The 20552-nt window shown below is 50.1% G+C and overlaps 1 protein-coding gene across 4 annotated transcripts in view; it reads left to right on the top strand.

Moving 5' to 3' along the window:
• The window catches only part of LOC123024063 (urea transporter 2-like), a 32733-nt gene extending 12181 nt beyond the window's left edge, over positions 1-20552 (top strand). For all 4 annotated transcript variants that reach the window (XM_044431346.1, XM_044431347.1, XM_044431344.1 and 1 more), the window contains 7 exons: positions 1780-1969; positions 2620-2748; positions 6185-6377; positions 11286-11433; positions 11656-11790; positions 15350-15399; positions 19367-20552. In XM_044431346.1, the coding sequence (XP_044287281.1) occupies positions 1780-1969; positions 2620-2748; positions 6185-6377; positions 11286-11433; positions 11656-11790; positions 15350-15399; positions 19367-19546 (1025 nt within the window). In that variant the 3' untranslated portion in view covers positions 19547-20552. The remainder of the gene's footprint in view (positions 1-1779; positions 1970-2619; positions 2749-6184; positions 6378-11285; positions 11434-11655; positions 11791-15349; positions 15400-19366) is intronic.

Raw genomic sequence — 20552 nt, forward strand, 5'->3', positions numbered from 1 at the left:
GACACTGGATATTCATTGAATTCTTTGGAGAGTCAGATCTATTCATATTCAAATATTTGTCCAATATTTGCTAAATATCTGGGCCTAAATCCAGCACAAATTTGGTTTCAGTGGACTTAAGTATTCCTAACAATCTGCTAAATTTATTCCTTGGTGCTTACAATGGATGAAATGTCTTGTGTGAAGCACCAAAGCCAATGCTTTGGGGGGGGGGGCGGAATTGAAGGACCTTCTATCTCCATATAACCCTGTCTGTACGCTGAGATGATCTCTGCCACCCCTTTGGGCCCCTGCCACCCGGGTACTGTGACTGGCCCTGGAAGACGGAGCCTTTTCAAGGGCAGCTCCCTGTTACTGGAACGCTGTTTCCAACCACCAACTCTGACCTCATTTCTGGTGTCAGGCAAAGACCTTGGTATATTTCAGGCCTTTTAACTGATGGTTGAACCCCCCGCGATGATGACTTTTATGCTGTTAATTTCCTCTGTTCTTTTTCAATCAAGTCAATTCATGGTATTACTGTAACACATGATCTGTTTTGTAAGCTGACCTAGCAACGCTTTTGGATCCGTGGATGACAAATAGTTGAAAGAAATAGTTAAGGGAATGCTGCTATTCCACGTAACTGTGGCAGGCAGTACCATGAAAAGAGGCCGCTTGTGGTCGCCCAGACTCAGGGACAGCTCCATGCTTCTCCCTCAGTAGATTTCTGATTTCCTCCTTGGAGCACAAGGAAAGGCGGCTGAAGCAATCCGCTCCCTCCCCTCCCCTCCCCTCGCTGGCCCCTGCCCCAAAAGGCCATCTCTGAGCTCAGTCTTACGAGCTCCATGTTGCAGCCAGCATGGCCCTTCCTGCAGGGGCGGAGGGAGGATGCTCCAAGTTCAGCGCCCCAGCTCCAACTTCCGAACTGGGACTCTGATTATCCAGTGGCCATCTAGATTCTCTCTACTGGCCATTAGATTGCACCCAAAGTGCTGTATGAAATGTAGGGGGGAAAAGACCATTTCTGCCTGGCAACCTAAAAGTAGAGACCAGGCGGAGTAGGAAAGGATGACAAGGGAGGGGAAGCCATCAGAAGCAGCTGGGATTTAGGCTGCCATGCTGTTCCTGGGTTGGCCACTGGGATGCCGGCCTCCCCCCTGGGCCCCCCTGGGCCGAGCCTTCCATCCCCGCCTGGATGTCTGCTGGTCCATGCAGCAGAAGAGATTTCAGGCTGGCCACTGTGGCGAGCTTGCTCTGGGAAGCAGGGGAGGGGGCGTTCATGTGCCCTCGCCTGGCCAGTGGAGGGGCCGTTGCCTCGCTTCCTTCTCCAGCACAGGCAGGAGGAATGGCTTCTCATGGAATGGGAACCCAATGGCAGCTGGTCCCCAGCCAAGCCCTCTCCCAGTAGAGCCTTCCTTCTGCTGGAGCTTGATGGAAGGGTCCATTTGTTCAGTCGGGGGTGGACAAACTGTTGTCCTCCCATTTCTTTGGGCTACAACTCCCTCAAGTCCAGTCAGCATGGCCAATAGCCAGGAATTCTGGGAGCTGTAGTCCAAACGTCAGGAGGGCTGTGTGGTGTGGCAAGGTATAGATTGTTCTGAAATGTTCAGTGCACCTATTGATCTCCTGTGCGTGTTGCCTTTCCTCCAGAGGTCACAGCAAAGTGAGAAGTCCCTTTTGGGAGGAAGCCCACACCTGCTTGGCCACCACATGTGCCTTCAGACCACGGCCTCAGCATGTTGTGTCTCTGCATGAGTGCCATTCACGTGTCTTGTCTGCCATTGGGGTGTCTTTCAGATAAGCCTCTCCTGTTCCAGTTCCCTGTCTGGATCTTGCGAGGTATCTCTCAAGTGATGTTTGTCAACAATCCGCTCAGCGGTCTGATCATGCTTGCTGGGTTCCTGGTCCAGAGCCCTTGGCTGACACTCACATGTTGTGTAGGTGTCGTTGTCTCAACCGTAACAGCACTTATCCTACGCCAGGAGAGGTAGGTTGGCCCTCACATTGTTAATTAATTGTTACAGCCCTCTCTTCTTATTCTTCCCTCTCGCCCTCCCCATTCCCCTTCCCCTCCACCACCTCCTCCTCCTCCATCCATGCTTGGATCAAAGTAGCTAAGGGGCATATTGTCCATTCCTGTTTTCATTGATTTACAGATGTACCTATTAAAACAAAACAAGATTTAGATCTGCCGCTCTAAAGGCTGCATGTTTTCTTGCACTCAGACAACAGATGTCTCCCATCTTGACTTTCTGTTCCCTGCCCATGATAAGAAGCTCCCCCCATGCCCCCCCACCCTTGCAGTTTGCAAGTCAGCAACTGTGTTTCAGCAAGAGCATTTGGGGCAGAATGAAGGGATCCTGCAATGGCAGAATTTGTTTCTCAGCTGCACAACTTCAAGAGTGCTTGACTGGTGGGTTGGTTGGTTGGTTGGTTGGTTGGTTGGTTGGTTGGTTTCCTACCATTCAGTTCTCCTTTGCTTCTGTCCTCAAGTTCAAGGCCATACCCATGGGGCTTCCAGGAAGACACTCATCCAAGCACTGACCATCCCCTCACTTGCTTAGGTGCAGGAAGGTGTCCTCCAGCAGTGTGTGAGCCCCGCAGCAGGCATCTCTCACCTGACTGCCTCTCCCACAGGTCAGCCATCACAGCAGGACTGCACAGCTACAACGGGGTCCTGGTCGGGATGCTCATGGCCGTGTTCTCAGACAAGGGTGACTACTATTGGTGGCTTCTGCTTCCCGTTGGTCTCATGTCCATGACCTGGTGAGTCCAGTAGGGATGCACCTTTTGGGTGCTCCTGCCATTCCCCCATCTCCCCTCTGTTTCTTCAAACAAGCCTTTGTTCAGTTGCCCCCCAGCATGCCTTGCCCTTTGTGTGATGAGAGACAGAGCAGATGTGCTTATTAGTTCCACTCCCTTCGTCCTTTCCTGATGGCTCTGCAGGCAGCAGGAAATCTGCCCTATCTAGAACCTTGGGTCCACAGAGTTCTGAATTATGCAAGGAGTTTCTGCACCTAAGGGATATGCAAATCAGTGAAATGTTGGCTCACCTCAATTCTCTAAATTCCATCTCAACACGCATCCCAACTCAAGTCCATATCAGCTTCCAAGCTGCTGCTGCTGCTGCTGCTACTGGTGGTGCTTCTTCGTCTTCTCCTTCCTCCTCCTCCTCCTCTTCTTGCCTGAAAATCTGTGCTTATTTCCATGCATATATAGTCAGACGCGTGCACCAATTCTATGCATTTTTGAAAAGCATTTCTAAATATAAATATTCTTCTCCCGTGATTAAACATATTTCTGCATGTTTTTGGAATGCACTCCCTTTGAAATGCACACAGTTCCACAATGCATGCATGCTTGTCCACAAGTCACACTGCAAGCTCAGAAACAGATGGAGCTCGACTGCATTTTGCATCCAAATATGTGTCCAATCTGGAAAGTGCAAACTAGATAGAAACCTGACCAAAACTGAACTGAACTGAACCAAAATGAGACATAGAGCCGTCTCCCCACCATGCAAGTTTAGGCTCTGTTCATTGCAGCTGAGCCATGGGGAACTATAGTCCCAGAAGGCACTCGGAAAGTTACCCATAGAACGTTGGACACAGCATGCAAGCAGAGTCCCCCGATTCTTTTAAGGAAGCGAAGACTTCAAAATGTTGTCAAACTAGAATGCAGACAAATTCATTTAGGATCAGCCTGTCAATGGACACTAGTCAAGACAGTCATATGTTGTCTTGAGTACTGGGCACAACTTGTCTTCCAGCGTAAGTGGCTGGGAAGCATGGCTGGCAGGGCCCCACTGTGCTCATCTGGTTGGCCACTGGGGGGACAATAGGCCACTATTCTATTCTATTCTATTCTATTCTATTCTATTCTAGTCCACTAGACAGAAATTCCATCTGGTCCAGCAGGAGTCTGCTTAGGGCCTTAAGGTCCTTTGCACCTTTGATGTTCATAAGCCCTGGAGCCTGGATGCTTACAGGTATTCTCTGAAGAATAGGAGAAGAGGCGGAGGAAATCTTTGCCTCTGTGCCCCCCCCCCCCGCACTCTTTGCAAATTAAATCTGGAGTTTTGAAGGAGCCTGGAACCCTTGAATCCCAGTGGCCCTGGTCTCCTCACCCTCTTTATCCCCATCTTCAAAATCACTTTCCTGACCTTGGGCAAGCAGCCAACCTGGTTATCTCCACACTGGCTGCTAGGTGTGGTGCATGCAGTGTGGATACTCAGCTTCAAGGTGAGGACACTCCTCTGACTTCAGATCCGGGAATCCAAAGACTGCTCTGCACCCCTTGAGAGCACAGGATCCCTCTATAGCTCTCATAACGATCTTGCCATGGTGCCTCCTCTTATGGTAACAGCTACTGTCTAGCTAGATTGTGGAAGACTTAAATCACAGGGATTCTCCAGAACTCCCCTTGATGGCACCACGAATGCAGTCTAGAAAGCAGAGGAATGGACAAAGAAGAGATGATTTTAACGTGAGAAGCTGCCTTCTGCAGAACCAGGCCCTTGGTACACCCACCCCAGATTGTTGAGGCTGAGTGTTCGCTGCAAGGGCTTTCCAGGGTTTCTCCTCTATGCAGACCAGGTGCTCTGCCACTGAGCCTCACCCCTTCCAGGAGATGATTCTTACCTTGCAAAAAGTAAAACTAAATAGCAAGGCCATGACCTCAGACTGGATTTGAACCAGGGCCTCTCCACTCCGAGCAAGACTTTCCAAGCCAGTTCACCATGACCTGTTGCCCTTCAATTGTGCTGGATTACACCTCCCAGTATGAGTCATGCTGTCAGGGAGTGATGGGAATTGTGGTCAAACATATCTAGAGGTCAACGGGTTGGGGTTTGGCTGCTCAAAATGGCCGATCCAGACAGCTATATTCAGTTAAGCATTCTATGCATTGATTTATTCATTCTTGTAAGAGATTTTTCACTGGCAGTTCCATAATTTGGCTGTTGTTGGGGGTTTGGGAGGGTGTCCGTTCACTTTAGAGAAACAGAGTGAGTCAGAAGGGTCCTCCCGGGTCATCTAGTCTGACCCCCGGCTCCAGCCAGCTCCATTCACGACATGCCCACCATGTGCATGTCTAGCCTAATAGATGCCTATTTCCTCAGCAGGATACCTATAAAAAGGACGTTGAACTGAAATCAGTTTATGTTGAACTGAAAAGAGTGTCATGCTCCAGTGGCAATGATGCATCTGTTCATTGCAATAAATGGGGGGGGGGTGTAGCCAGCCATGCTGAAAACAAAACATCCATGCACACTTTCGAACCAGAACCATAAAGCTGCTCCCTGTTACTCCTTTTGGAAACAGCAACATCAGTTCACACAGGCTGTTGTCCTCAGTTTCACTGCCATTTACTCATAAACAACACAAGCATTTACGATTCGGAACTTTCCCATACTTAAGTCACTGTGCGCATCGGCCAAGATGCACTGCTCCACTCCTCAAGGCTTCTACAAACAGCAGCGATTCTGAGCTGCCCCTTTGTCCTCCCAGTGAGACAACACCGGCTGCTCGCAAGGGGATGGTCGGTGCGTGAAGCTGCCAACTGACTGGGGACAGAGCTCCTCCTCTGAGTTGGAAGGCTGATGATCAACCCAGTAGGATCATGTTCTGATGGATTTTTACTGTCAATCGCCCAGAGAATCTTAGCTATTGGTTGGTAGACAGGCAGGCAGGCAGGCAGACAGAATGGGCTACAATCCCTCCTGGTTTCATGGTGAATACTATTGCTTTTAACTTGGGGCAACTCGTGGATGCAAGAGCTAGATTTACTTAAACAAGTGAGGGAGGATGTGTGGCCCCTTTAGATGCCGTTGGTCTACAACCTCCATCGGCCCTCACCAACATAGCCAATGGCGAGGAATGATGGGAGTCACTGTCTGACCATGGTTGGGCGGCCATAGCTTCCCCATCCCTGGTTTAAAGGGCAGGTCTTCAAGCCACTCTGATGCTGGCTCTATACCAGTCCTCTGCCCCTGTGGCTTCCTAGGAATTGTCATTGCGGGGGGATAACAAAACTCTTCCTGAGCTCTGCAGTCCACCTATTATAAAATTAGAGTTTCTGGGACAGGGCAGGGCAGGGCAGGGCAGGGCAGGGCAGGGCACAGGGAATGGCTGTTATGCCAGCTTAGCTCTGCGGTGCGAGTCCACATCTTCACTGAGCAATGGCTTTTGTTCTTCTTTTCCAGCCCTCTTTTCACAAGCGCTTTAGGGTCACTCCTCAGCAAGTGGGACCTGCCGGTGTTCACGCTGCCCTTCAACCTGGCTCTGAGTCTCTTCATAGGCGCCACCGGCCACTACAACCCCTTCTTCCCCACGGCACGAATTCAGCCCATTGCCTCAGGACCCAACACCACCTGGTCAGAGGTCCAGGTGTCTTTGGTGAGACAATTTCCTACTGTGGGTCTTTCTCTTCCAGCGGGAGGGATGTGATATATTCGTCTGGTTCCCATTTTCATGAGAACGTGCTGTATCTGTGCACTTCCAGACCAAGATACAAACCAAAGCCCAGTTCTCCCTCAAAAGCCACATGCCAGAATTTTGCAATGGAGACTTCCCATCAAAAGGGTCTTCCAGATACGGACATTATGGGCAGTGCACACAAAAGGTGCGCGTTTGTGACAGTAACATTCAAAATGGCCTTGTGCCAGGGAAATTGTTGCTCCCCCGCAGAGCTGACATAGAGCCAGCGACCAAGACCCAGCAGTCCAGCCCCCCAAGCCCCCCAGAAAGGGGCCTATAATGCCTCTATGGGGTGCTGATAAGCAACATGGCCTCGGCTCTCGCCCAGTGCCCGCTGGGGCTAATGCTGCTTGCTAGAGCATTTTTCATTTCATTTATATTGTTCAAAAATTGTATAGTTAGGGGAGGGGTGGTTGGACAGTCGCCCGATTACTCCTTTCCCCTTCAAAATAAATGATGCTTTTCTACAGCAAAATGGAGCCCTTTCCCAGGGCAGGTTCCCGGGTCAATCCGCATGGGCGTCAGGGAGGAAGGAGCAAGCCGCACAGGCTCCTGCTGTCACCATGGGCCCATGATGCCCATGTGTCCACTCATCAAAACTGCACGTGCTCAGAGAACGCTTGCTGTTATTTAGGCACGGCAAACGGTTTTTCCTTTCTGCTCTACTATGTCAAGAATATGGACGCTGTTGAAAAAGACGGAACTGGGGAAGGGGTTTCTGCACAGCCATCTTCAAAACTGGAGCAATGTAGATTACTAAAAATGGGCTGTGATAACCTCAGCTCTAAGACTTGGAGCATGGGAGGAGCTCTGCTGGATCAGACCACAGCTTCCCCTAGTCTGCCCACGCGAGTGCGCTGGCACCCACTGCCCATGTGCCCCAGCCGTTGATGTACACAGGCATCCCACCTCTGACGTTGCAGGCAACATATAGCCATCAGGACCAGCAGCCACAGATGCCTCCTCCTCCTCCCTGAATTTGTCCAATCCCCTTTAAGCCATCCAGATTGGTGTCCCTCACTACATCTTGTGGACATGAGCACCACGCTTTCAGCACTTCCTTCTACCTGTCCTAAACCTCCCACCACTTGGGATGACCCTGGTTCTAGTACTAAGAGGAAGGAGTCCCCCCATCCACAATTCCCACATAACTTTGTACACCTCCATTGTGCTTCCCTTGATTTGCGCTTTTCTCCAAACTAAACAATTCCAGATGTTGCAACCTTTCCTCCAGCCCCTTGATTCTGCTAATTGTCCCTTTCTGCACTTCTTCCTGCCCTGCAATGTCCGTCTTAGGTGTGGAGGGCAGCACACCCTAGATGTGAGTTAAGGAACCACGACAGCGGCAATTTCATTTTCAATCGCTTTCCTAACGATGGGAATCGACTTTTTGCACAGTTGCTGCATCCTGCTTCAATATTTCCATCAAGCTGTTACCACAACCCCAAGGTCCCTTTGGTCCGTCATTGCTAGCTCAAATTTCATTCACTTGCATGTGAAGTTGGGACTTTTCCCACCAGTGTGCATAAGTTTACATTTGCTTAGATCAATCTACATTTTCTTGGCCATTTTCCTTTTACAAATACAGCAAAAGTACCAGCATTGTTGCTTCTGTTTGCAGTTGGGTCACCAACGCTCATATATCAGGCTAAGTCCTGGTGGCACCACCTAAGATTAAATATAGGATTGTCTCCCTGCACATTCATTCAGGGCGTTTAGTCCTCTTTGTCAGAACCAGAACATGCATTTATCTAGCCAATGCGAGAGTAATTGAAGCCACCCATTATTGCAATGCTTCCTGGTTTTGTGGTGGGAGGGGCTCTCTGATTTTGTTTCCCCACTCAAGATCACTCTGAGCATTTTGGTCTGAGCAGCAATAGCGTGCTCCTAATACTAAATTACTTTGCAGGCTGAATATGGTCACTCCACTTCAGTGGCGGAGGTCTCGGTTTTTCTCATCCATTTGACACAAAGCCCTCTCTGACAAGGAGAGCGGCCCCTCTTTGAGTACTTTCTTTCCGGCCCTGCTTTAAATCCAAGAAGTCCAATTCTCCCGCCTTGGCTTGGAGGGGCAGAAACACCTAGCCGTGGTGTCCCTCCCCAGAGATCTAGGCCATGTGTGTTTTCATGCTTTTTGATAGACTACCACATTTCATTGTCTCCTCCTAGCCTATTCCTGCCTGCATTTGGGCAGCTGGAAGCACATGCCTCTTCATTTCCTAGGAATTACTCAACCTGAGCTGTTTGCTTCCCTGACCCCCTTGGTTTTCCCCTGAGGGTCAGCTGAAAAGCTGCTCTGCCCCCTTTTTAGTTAAATGTCAGCAGTCTGGTTCCATTCTGGTTCAAGTGGCCCCATCTCTCCCGGACTGGACCAGCTTTTCCCCAAATGTTTTCCAGCACCTTACAAATCTTAGCCCTCCTCTCTACACCGCCATGGAAACGCCTCTGATTTTCCTAACTTGGCCTGTGTGTAGAATCAGTAGCATTTCAGAAGAAGTAACCTGGTGGGTCCGGGATTGCAACCGCCTAGCCAGCAACCAAAATTTGGCCTCTAGGACATCATGACTACATCCCCCTGCATCGCTGCTCCTACTAACGTGTCCCACTTGCCACTGGGAACAAGATGGCTTGCCAGGGGGCAGCTTCACACTCCGAGAAGTGCACTTGAAACCTCTCAGTGCTCCAGCAAACAAGAAAAGCACAACACAAGTAGCGAATCTGGCCGTGCATTGAAAGTGTTTGCCTCCATCCAGACAGTCACCTCCTGGGGAGGGCAATGGTCGCTTCAGGTTCAAGTTGTGCTAGACATTCCACTCATATTGGCAGTAGAACAAAAGGGGTCATTCTTTTGTGGCCCAAAGGCTGAGATGCCTAAACAGCTGTCGTTGGCACCTTATAACTATCTTTCCACCCTCAAGAACTCCGTGTTTTGGAGACTCTGGCCTCCTCTTACATCAGGACAAACAAGCAGCCCAGGTCGATCTCATGTGAGAACCAGGCTCATGCCTCCAAGCATTTCTCTGAGTTGTGTATAATTTCAGCTTTAGCAACAGACCCAGGGGGTGTCCGGACTCTCTGGGCTCCAGCTTGCCCTGGGCTCAGTGATCGTGCCACTGAGGGGCCTCTAAGGCATGGAAGGGATGAAAAAGATAGTGCAGTCAGTACAGGCAGGGTCAGGAGCGCTCACGGAGAGGGATTCACTGTGATTTAAGCCAGTTTTACAACTTATCTTGCACATGCATGCACCTGGCAAGAGACTTCCCTTCCCCGAGGTGTTAAACTCCAGGTACTAAGGGACAAAGTGTCCTTCCTGCCCTGACATTCCACCTCCTCATATTTTTGCTCCCCAGAGAACTAAATTCACAGTCGCATTATTTTCCTCCCTGCTCACCTGGTTAGCAGCCGTGAAATATTTGGGATATTTTAGGAATGCACATTTTGGGGCCAAGCTCTCATAAAACTGGCATATGCTGCTGACGTGAGCAAGGCCGTTCTTCTCAAGCCCGGTGGAAAATTACAGCGCAGGCTTCGTTTGTAAGTCGGTTTTGGAATTCAGGCCAGTCATCCTCTTGCTTCCACAGGGAGAGGTATTTATGCAAGATTAACAGGTTATTAGAAATATTTTTTATTCTTATCTCTGCAAGAGACTTCAAAAGTGAATGCCAGCATCACTAAGGATTTCATTCCCCAGTGACTTAGCCGAAGCAGTAATGAGTTTTTGGCTGTCAAGCTGAAATAGACACATGCCCCAAGCATTTAATTTAATTAAAATGGGAGACCTTTGTTCCAGCAGTCCGCTCGTCCCTGTTCGGATTCCATAACGTCAGCTCCCCAACTCTAGCTGCTTGTTGAAAAGAATGGAGGGGTGCAGACCAGCTCCAGGGTTTAGAATTCAAAGGTCCCCATTCAGGCCTTCCTGGAACAGAAACAGGCTTCGTTTGAAGCAAGGGTTCACCTCCACTGCACAGGTAGCATCACACCTTGCTCTGGAAGCTCTGTGTGGATCGACTGATTGCAGCCGAGGGCCAAATGCCTTTCCGGAAAGGGCAGGATTGCATGAATGGGACTCCCTTGTGGAACGCCTGCCACAATTCCGCACCGTAGAAGAGAGATTCCCCCAGACTGCCCTCTCCGCGGGCAACTGCAGCAGCCACCTCGGGAGGATTTGCACAGCCACACAGACTCAGTCAATGCCAGGGCTCGGTGGGAAATGGGGACTGGTGTGAACCCACGGGACTTGGCGGTGGGGAGATCAACCCACTGTAGGAGAGGGTCCACTGAAGGTATCTTAGCAAGGGTCCTCCAGGATCTAGAACTGGTCCTTTCTGGAAGTAGGAATTCATTTTGGGGATGGCGGGCGGGGAGTGTCGTCCTCCCATAATCCAAGAGTTCATATCACCCACGTCTTAGACTACTGAAGGCCAGAAGTAGTTCCATCCATCCATCCATTAGAAGTATTTCTACCCTGTCCTTCACCAGAACAGTGATCCAACAATAAAGCACAGCATGAAACTACAAATACAAACCCATTTTAAAACAACCTCAGCACTTAAAATATTGGGAAAATAAGATAAAAAGGTTTTGGCCTGGCACCAAAATGAATACAGTGTCAATGCCTGGCACACCTCTCTGGGGAGCATATTCCAAGGCCCACGATATTTATTAATATCTCATATCATCCTAGATGCTTTGAAGGCCGGGGTGTGGCCAGGAATAGGTTTCTGGGCCACAGATGGTTGGTATTGCTCCATGCCCGGCAGTTATCGCGGTCCCTGTTCTCTGACGGAGGCTCCTCCCACGCAACTGTAAAACCTCTCTTCTCCACAGCTGTTGCAGTCTATCCCCGTAGGGGTTGGGCAGGTGTACGGCTGCGACAACCCTTGGACTGGAGGCATTATTCTGCTGGCTGTGTTCATCTCGTCCCCTCTCATCTTCATGCACGCTGTGATTGGCTCAGCAGTGGGAGTGCCTGCAGGTACGTGTGAGGCCAGGGAGCCCTGGCGTTGCCCGGCAAGCTGCCAGGCAGAGGCGCACGCCGGGCCCTGCGGGAGGGAGGAGCTCGCCTGGTGGTGAGCTGAGGGCCCTCCTGGGGCATTAGAGGCACATCTGTGCTAGTCCTGCCCTTCTCTGCAATTCCTCGCATGGCTTACCCAGCAAGCCCCACAAAGATTTCTCTTTGCATCTGTCTTTCTTACAGCACTGAGCCTGGCCGCTCCTTTTAGCAAAATTTACTCTGGCTTGTGGAGTTACAACAGCTGCCTCTCTTGCATCGCAATAGGGGGAATGTTCTTCGCCTTCACCTGGCAGGCGTTTTTATTGGCCATAGCTTGTGGTAGGTATCCAGTGTTGCTGCTAATACCCACAATATCAGAAGCTGCCACATTTCAGGACAGAACATGGCTGGGTTCAAAACACCTTCATGGGTTGTGCACGGGTTGAGCATGGGTTGTCACTGAACTGTGGGTTGAAATAAGGATCACTGTGTTATCTGAACTAGCGATGTGTGAGAAAGGGGGTTTGGGTGTGGGAATCCATGGGATTTCCTCAGCTTGCCTCCCTGGGCACTGGCCCACCTGTTCTCTTGGCCACAGGGCTGCTTCGCACCAAGCATTTCCATGGGGGTCCAGCAGGAAGCTGGTCTGCGAGGCTGGCTGGTACACGCACCGCCCATGTGCCAGCTCTCCAAACAGAGCACTGCTTCCACACACACAACTCGCAGGCTGTTCATACTTGGTATTGTTCGTGCAAAGAAGAAGCTATTCGTGTTCCCAAGCTTGAGCATGCTTGATCTCAGCTCAGCTTGCTTCCTGTCCAGGGGCAAGCACAGGAGAAAAGTCCAGCCAGGACAGGACAGCTGGATTCCAGCTGGATCTTTGCATCCCTAGGTTGAACCCATCGCTGTGGTTGATTAGCTATGAACACTTCATGAAAAGAACACATGGTTTGTGTGTGTGTGTGTGTTTGCTTGTTTGTTTTAATATAACATAACAAGAACACAATAATTAAAAAAGAATAAATGAAAGAGCGCACCCACCACCCCAGAGACCAATACTACCATCATACATATACTATAACAATTAATAATATATAATATACTTCAATTATACCCATATCCCCTCCAGAAATTCATATAATCTTGATTGGGTTTACAGCCTTTGCCTTCTATCAGTACTGCTTGTACAAAATCTTCCCAAATTTCATTCTGTTAATTTGCTTTCACTAACCCTTTTTTAATTTTTATTTCTGTTGTCAGTTTATCATTAATTACCATATTCAATATTTCATTATACTATTCATGCCTTTGCAAAACCCAGTTCTGCTTCCAATAGAACACATGGTTTGTTGTCAGGGTGTGAACTGTGGGGTGTTCACCATGGTTTGTTACCTTGGCTAGGTTTGGACAACACAATAATCCATGCTACAACATCAGCAACGCACAGCTCAAAGACAATGTACACTCAACCCATGCTCAACTCTTGAGTATAGATTAGTGTGGGCAAGACATGCAGACTTTATACTCCCACCTCCAGCAAAGCCCCAGTACAATCGAGACACAACTGACGTTCTCCCAAAATGCCACAACAAAGCACTCGAAGGTCTTCGTAGTGATTTGATGCTGAAATGTGGCATGGCTTTGTGTGTGATTTTTTGTGGGTCTCTGGCCACAAAAATTCTGGCTAAGCTTTTGTACAGTATCAGTGGTGGGAGTTTGGCACAGGGGAATGGAATCAGGGGAGACTGGTTGCAGGAGGTGGGACCATCCCTGATCAAGCAGTTCTGTCCGGAACCAAGATCACAGCAATGTGAGGGTTCTGGCCAAGTGCAGGCTCCTGACAAGAGGAGGGTTGTGTGAGGCTTCACACAACAGAGTGCAGCCTTCACCAAGACCAGCCTTCAGTACGCAGGCAGCCCAATGGCCTCCCAAGCAGGTAGAGACACGAAGAGCAGGTAACTCTGCCCCTGAGCCTTAAAGAGAGCTGTGACCCAGTCCAGTAGCCAGCAAAGAGTGACTGCCAAACCCCGAGATCATGTCTCTGCTCCCGTGGGGTTTCCACTGATGGGCGGGGCGAAGGCAGAGAAGAGCCTTCACCCTCACCTGCTGACTGGTCCTTGGAGCTGGAGACGCTGAGGGATAAAACCCAGGCTTTCCGCGTGCAAAGCGTATGCCTTACCACCAAGCCCGTCTTCCTACGTGCACTTAAGCTACTGCGCAGGATGGCCAGCAGCTAAGGCAAAAATGGAAGCCTGCAGCTCCTGGAGGTTTCCCTCCTGGCCAGCCAGTTTCTTCCCTCTCCCCAGGCCCATCAACATCACCCCGGGCAGGGAGAAGCACCAGACAACGCAGGGAGGAGTCACCCTGAGTTCAGCTGGGAAAGAGATAAATGCAAATATGAGAACGGCAGAACAGCCATGCTAGATCAGACCCAAGCTCTGTTGAGCCAGCATTATGCTTCCCACGGCATGCCCACCCATGTCCTCTGGGAGGCACATGACCAGAACACGGAGGCAGGAGCTGTGTCCTGTTCTGGTTCCCCAGGATGGGCTTTTGGTGAACTCCTGTCTGATCCTGGCAGTGGTGCAGAGCCATGATCAGAAATTCATGGAGGAGACGACCATCCATGGTCACTAGTCCTGGTGGCGACATGTCTGAGGAAGTGTGCTTACATGTGCCAGTGGCTGAGGAACATGAGTAGGAGGACGCAGTGGTGTTCCTCTCCTACCTGTGGGTTCCCCATGGTATGTGGTGCCCCACTGGGTGGACAGGACAGCATGCTGGACTAGATGGACCCTGGGTCCAATCCAGCAGGGCTCATCTGACATGATTGCCAGTAGTCAGGACTAGAAGCCTTGTCCTCCACGCATATGCCAAAGCTCAGGTCTTAACAGCAAGCAGATTTCCCCAGGATGGTATCTTCCAAATGTCTTTGATTATAACTCCCATCATCTCTGAGTAATGTCTGTGCTAGAAGGTGATGTCCAAATGTGGACCAGTTCATGACCTTGCCCAAGGAAAACATGACAAAAGTGTGAAGTTCAGAAACTATTTGCAAATAGATGGCACACACACAGTGGGTTGTTGGGGTCCTCTTTTTATAATGCCCAGTCAACAAAGTGTCACATGGTCAAACTGTCATATATCACATGGTTCTATAGACCAGTAACATCAAAATATTTGAAAGATGCTGGGCACAGAGTGGCGTTTTCCACCATGGTGTGGCTTTCTTATCTTAAGCAAAGCAGCATGGTCTGGTTTAAAACGAACCCTTCTTATCTTAAGCAAAGCACAGCAAATTCTCCAGCACACACTGCTTATCTTGCACCAGCCCACTCTAGCAAGCAGCTTGTTTTTCTTTGTGCTGTCTTGTTACTGGAAGTTGTTTATGCATTCAGTCTGAATTATGGGGCTTCTTTAAGCAAGTTGTTTAAACTTTGGAAATTCTTCATCATATATTTGGAGGTTTCCTTATCAGAGGAACAGATGGGAGTTGTCATCCAGAACATCTGGAAGGCACCACAATGGGGAAGGAAGGTATGAGAAATGCCTTTTCATACAATATGGACATGATCCAACCCTGGTGAAGCTCTTCTTAAGTCCCATTGATTTCACAATTTCAAGTCCCATTCAAGATTTCAGTGCACGGTCAAAGCTTTCCAACTTGAAATCAATGGGATTTTAAAAGTGCTAATCCTTGGCCAAATCAGGCACAGATTTTAACATCCTTCAAGGCTGAGGACCAGGGGGTGAAAGGATCACATGACAAACCCCAAATATTTCTTCTGAAAAACAAACAAAACTACGGAGCCATCCCCTCCTCACCTGTACACTGCTCCATTTTGGAGTCTGTCCCTGCGTATAATTATCTAATTTAACTGTTCTGATCTTCTCGCAGCCCTGTTTACTGCTTATGCAGGAGAAACACTGGCTAATATGCTTTCTGTGGTAAGTTTTACTGACTTTAAGGGTAGAGGCGTGGTGGGGGGTGGGGGGGGATTTATCGAGCATTTGCTGCTGTTTCTTGAAGGGAAGGTTGTCTTCTCCCAAGGGGTGGCACAGGGGCAAGTGAGGAGAAGATGGGCACAGCCAAAAGAGCAGGAGCACACAAAAGGAACCCTGTTTATCTTGGCTCCTTAGCCAGGGTGGTTTGATGAAAGGGAATTCAAACAGGAATTAAAATTGCAGGCCTGAGCCAGCCTTGGGTCCATTGAACTCTGCAGGACGCCACTGCGCATCGGCTTTTCATGGATTCCAGGCACACCTGCAAAGCCAGCTTTGAAGTCAGAGAACAATTTGAATTCTCGGAGTCCAGGCTGGCCCAGTTCGTAGTATGTGTTCTCTGAGCAACAGGGCCCAGCGACTGGCATGATTTTCTTGCCCTTCTGGCAGAGAACCCCCTTGCAACAAGGATGGTGACACCTGGGTCGGTCGATGGCATTGCATTCTGGCTGGCCCCATGGGGAGTGGCCCAGGCCCACGGGGACTATCCTCTTCCTCTGCTCGCTCTTCTGTCCTTCCTTCCTCCCTCCCTCCCTCCCTCCCTCCCTTCCTTCCTTCATGGCAGTGGACCCAGAACATTTCCCCACTGGCAGCTGCTCCTGCCACCATCCCCCTCCAGCAGTGGTGAGGACAACAGCCATCACAGCAGCTCTGGGCCTGATCCACCCTGGGGAAGCACTCCTGGGGGGCAAATACTGACCAGAGAATGGCGGCTGGCCATCAGACAGGTATTCAGGACTCAGGGCCAATCTAGTTCCCAGCCAATGTACGTAACTGTTGCGTATGGGCTACACACTTGCAGGCCCTGGGTGGGACGTCCATGGTCCTCCAGACACCGCTGTCAGGACCGGGGCCTGAGTGACCCTGCAAGTGCTCGCAGAACCAGGAGCCCCTTTGTGGGCTCTTGCAAGGAACACTGCAGGAGAAATCACACGGTGCAGCTGGCAGCCCCGAAGACCCGCGCAAGAGGCCTCCCCGCGCTGCTGCTCCCGGCCACAGCGATGCGAGTTGTCCTGGTGGCGCCGTGCCCTCTGGTCCCTGCGGCTCTACGCCGTGCTCCAGCCTGCACCCTCTTCTGCTCTCCTCCCTGCCTTTGACCCCGACCTGCTGACTTGCCCCTAGCCTCGGGCCCATAGTAAGCACCAGGCTCAGCTTGAGCTCGCGCCCTGGACCCGGGGTTCTGCCCTTCCCTGCTGCCTTGCACGGCCCGGCCCTCACAACCACTGGCTTACAACTCCCATAACCCCTCACCACTGGCCATGCTGGCTGGGGTTGATAGGAGTGGGAGTCCAGGTCCAAAAACATCTGGAGGAGCACAAGTTGTCCCTGTTACAGCTGGAATGATGGGCCCATTGTTGCCTGTGGGACTCAAGGTCTGTGGGGATTTGGGGGGAGTCTCCACTTTCCACGGTCCCTGACCAAGCAGCTTTGAATGTGAGGTGCTGTGAAAACAAGAGTGACTATGCCCTGAGCTGAGAAGGCTCTGCCTAGGAGAAGAACTGAAGAAACGCTGCTCTCGACCAGAACAGAAGGCCTGCCTGTTCGAGCACGGCATTCCCAGCAAGTTGCCCGTGGGAAGCCCAGAAACAGAACATGAGGGTCGCCACACCCCACCACACCCATCCATGTCTTCGTAGGTGTGGATGCGTCATGCTGCTTGGGCTTGGCTTCCAATGCACTAAGCATCCTCCATGGTTTTGTGTCCTGAAACCATGCTCAGAACACCCTGCATGTGCTGCTTGCACCAGATCCCAGTCGACGTGTGTCTCCTCCTCCTCCTCCTCCTCCTCCTCCTCCTCCTCCTCCTCCTCCTCCGTATGGCAGAAGCACGCATGATCTAATCCCAAAAAGGGGACTCTTGACGGACTCGTCAAGATTCATGTGGTGCTTGTGCAAGGTGTCATGGCTGAGCTGTGCACAGCCTGGAGTAAGTCCAGGGATGTGGAACTGGCCAGTGCTAACAACCACATATTAAGTTAAGATCTAAGGAAAATCCAGGAAGCAAGATTAAGATGGCAAAGCTGAGGCTGTCCTACTTTGGCCTCAGCTTGAGAAGGCAAACGCCCTGGAGAAGACCCTCTTCCCTGGAGAAGACTGTAGGGAGGGTCAAAGGCAGAAGAAGGGGAAGGGGAAGGCCAAATGTGAGATGGATTGAATCTGCAGAGGAAGCCACGACCTTGAATTTAAACCATCTGAGCAGGGATGTCACAGAGAAGGCATTTTGGAGGGCTGTCATACACAGGGTCATCCTAAGTCAGAGATGACAGCACTTAGCAACTACAAAGATTAAGGAGCAGCCAGAAGTCAGGGCCAAAGGACAATCAAAGCTACTGGAAACACCAGCCCTCTTGAAGAACTCGTTGCTCAAGCAAGGCAAAGCAGCAACAAGAAGTTGTCTTAGCACTTTCTAAGGGCCAGGATGACCCCATGAATAGCTTCAGCTTCCAAATGCAGTTGTAAAGTTCACCGCATGGAGGATCTGCAGAGATCCAGTTAAATACCACACAGAAATAATCTCAGTGCATTGACCGGTATACAACAACTAGGGTTTGAAGTCGTTGGGGTTTTGGTTTGGTTGCTCCTGTTTTCTTTAGGTTTTTATCCATATTTACACCAATTATGTAGAGGAAGAAAGTTGTGTGTACATTTAAAGGATGAAAAGCTGTGGCAAACCACACAATAATGCATTTCAGAATCAAACCTGAACTGGGGAAGACTGGAAGACTGCTCAGGGCAAACCGAGCCGTTGCTGGGATAGGTCAGCACGCCATTTGCAGGGGGTAAAATTGGTCGTGATGACTGTCTGGGCAGCATTTCAAGAGCCATAATGCAATACTCAAATGGTTCAGGGGTTAATTCCAAAATAGTGGACAGAGGGAAGGGACAGACATATTTATTGTTACTATCAGCTTTCATCTTCATCTTTGGCAGCCCATTGCTTAAGCAGCTGGCTTCCCTTCCTTCCTTCCTTCCTTCCTTCCTTCCTTCCTTCCTTCCTTCCTGTGTCTCTTTATCCACAGTAGCATCCTTCCCAGAGAGGCATTCAGAGAAGGAAGGATGCTGGCAGAAGCAACTCAGGTCAGGTTGCACAATCCACTTTGATCCTTAGCTCCACTCCAAAGGGTTTCAGAGCAGCAGCCTCTCCATCTTTAAAGAAAGACCATCCATCAACTGGTGGATTTTCAAGTCCTGTTCAAGAGCCCACACTGAGAGGTCCTGATGCAAATTTCTTAGGGAGAAGCCCCACAAGGGTGGGGTGACCAAAGCAGTGACTCGAACCAGCAGCTTTGGCACAGAAGAGCTCAGAAAAAGGCAGCAAGTCCCTCCCTCCTCCTTGAAAGGACCCACATTGGCACATGCCCCCCCCCCCATCTGCTTTTGTTTCATTTGAAGGTCCTTCCCTATCACCACCACCACCACCACCCCCCCCCCAGCAAACCCTTGAAACGAAATGGAAGGAGACTGGTGAGACCCTCCCCACATCATTCACTCGGCCTTCACTCCCCACAACCATCCACACTGTACGCAGCTGCATCAATCCACAGCAGCACGCCAGTTCGAGAGGACTGCATCTCCAACTGGAATAAGGCCACTAGGCCCCACTCACCCTTGCAAATCAAAGGTGTCTGGATGGCCCATTCCAAGCAAGCCACCCCAAAATGCATTGCAACAAGGATCCATATCCTTCCCCAACTACTGAGAAGTGTACAGGTAAGCTCAGACCAAACAGGACATTCCGAGAGGTGGGCAGTTAATGGCAGCCTCCCTGGCTCTGCCAAGAAAGAAATGCCATTGTGGTGTCTCTGCCAGCCCTGGTTCTGTTCTCCCATGACCCCCAAAAAGTTATCAATTGAGCGCAGCCAGAGGGTTGCACAAGCCAAGCTGAAATTGTGCCTCTTCTGTTCCCCTTCAGTTTGGAATGCCATCCGGGACCTGGCCGTTCTGTTTGTCTTCACTTACCTTCCTGCTGTTCACCACCACCAATGAAGCCATCTACAAACTTCCCCTCTCCAAAGTCACCTACCCAGAGGCCAACCGGAAATACTACCTGTCGAGAAAGGAGCAATGTCCCAAATCCAGCTGCCATGTGTAGCTGGAAACTGCATCACGGGCTTTCTCTCATCGCTGCAAGAGAAGCAGCATCTGCACTTCCCAAGGAAGAAAAAGAAGTAGACGAAATGGACACAAACCAGTCCATATTCAAAGGGCACTCTGGTTCACTTTGTGCTGTAAATAACTTTCCGCAGATCAGAAAGGTTTGGACTTTGGCATGCCCTTCAGTCAGAAGTGAATGCACCCCCCAGTTCACGTGGAGTGGCGCATAACATTTATGAAACAAACAGGTGCTTAGATCCAAGGTGTCCAACTGAAGGCTCACTGGCTGAATCTGGCCCTTGAAGCATCACTATCTGATGCCTTCGAGATTTAATCACAGTCTAGCTCATGCTTTCTTATATGTAAATACTTTGAGGCTATAATGTAACTGAGCAGACCAGAGATGTAGTAGAGTCTGGACATTTGTGGACATATGAAGGCTGTCCAGTGGGAGAAATTAGCTTTGTTTTGGTTGGTCAGTGGGCAACCAAGAGGACTGGCACTTAGAAGTCCCATAAGAAGCATGAACAGCCAAGAGATTTAGGAAAAGGTCTAGGAGAGGCTAATTACACAAGACAGCCAGCCCAGGTGGCCAGAAGTAGATCTTCTGATCTTCTGGCCTTCTACTCCCAGCATTCCTGGCCATTGGTCTTGCTAGCAGGCACTTCTGGGATTGGAAGTCCAAACTATCTGCAGAACTGCCTTCTGTCCACCCCTGAGCTCGACAGTGGATGACAGGGAGCTGGAATTACCAGCAGGGAAAGGGGAGAAAGGGCAAAGAAGGCCGTGTCCTTTCCATTCCTAGTAATATGGGATTGGCTTTAGTAGAGCTTAGGGGAATTGGATCTGGGAGGAAACAGATTGTCAGCTTATTAGCAGAGAAGGCTCTCTTATTAGATACGGTAACTAAGGATATTTAATTTAAGCATGTTTAAGCATCCCATCCTATGATCTGAAGGACACTCCATCCCCTTATGTAAATAAACCTCTTCATAAACCTCTTA

Source organism: Varanus komodoensis, unplaced genomic scaffold (genome assembly GCF_004798865.1).
Source record: "Varanus komodoensis strain SLA01 unplaced genomic scaffold, ASM479886v1 scaffold22, whole genome shotgun sequence".
Taxonomy (NCBI): Eukaryota; Metazoa; Chordata; class Lepidosauria; order Squamata; family Varanidae; genus Varanus; species Varanus komodoensis.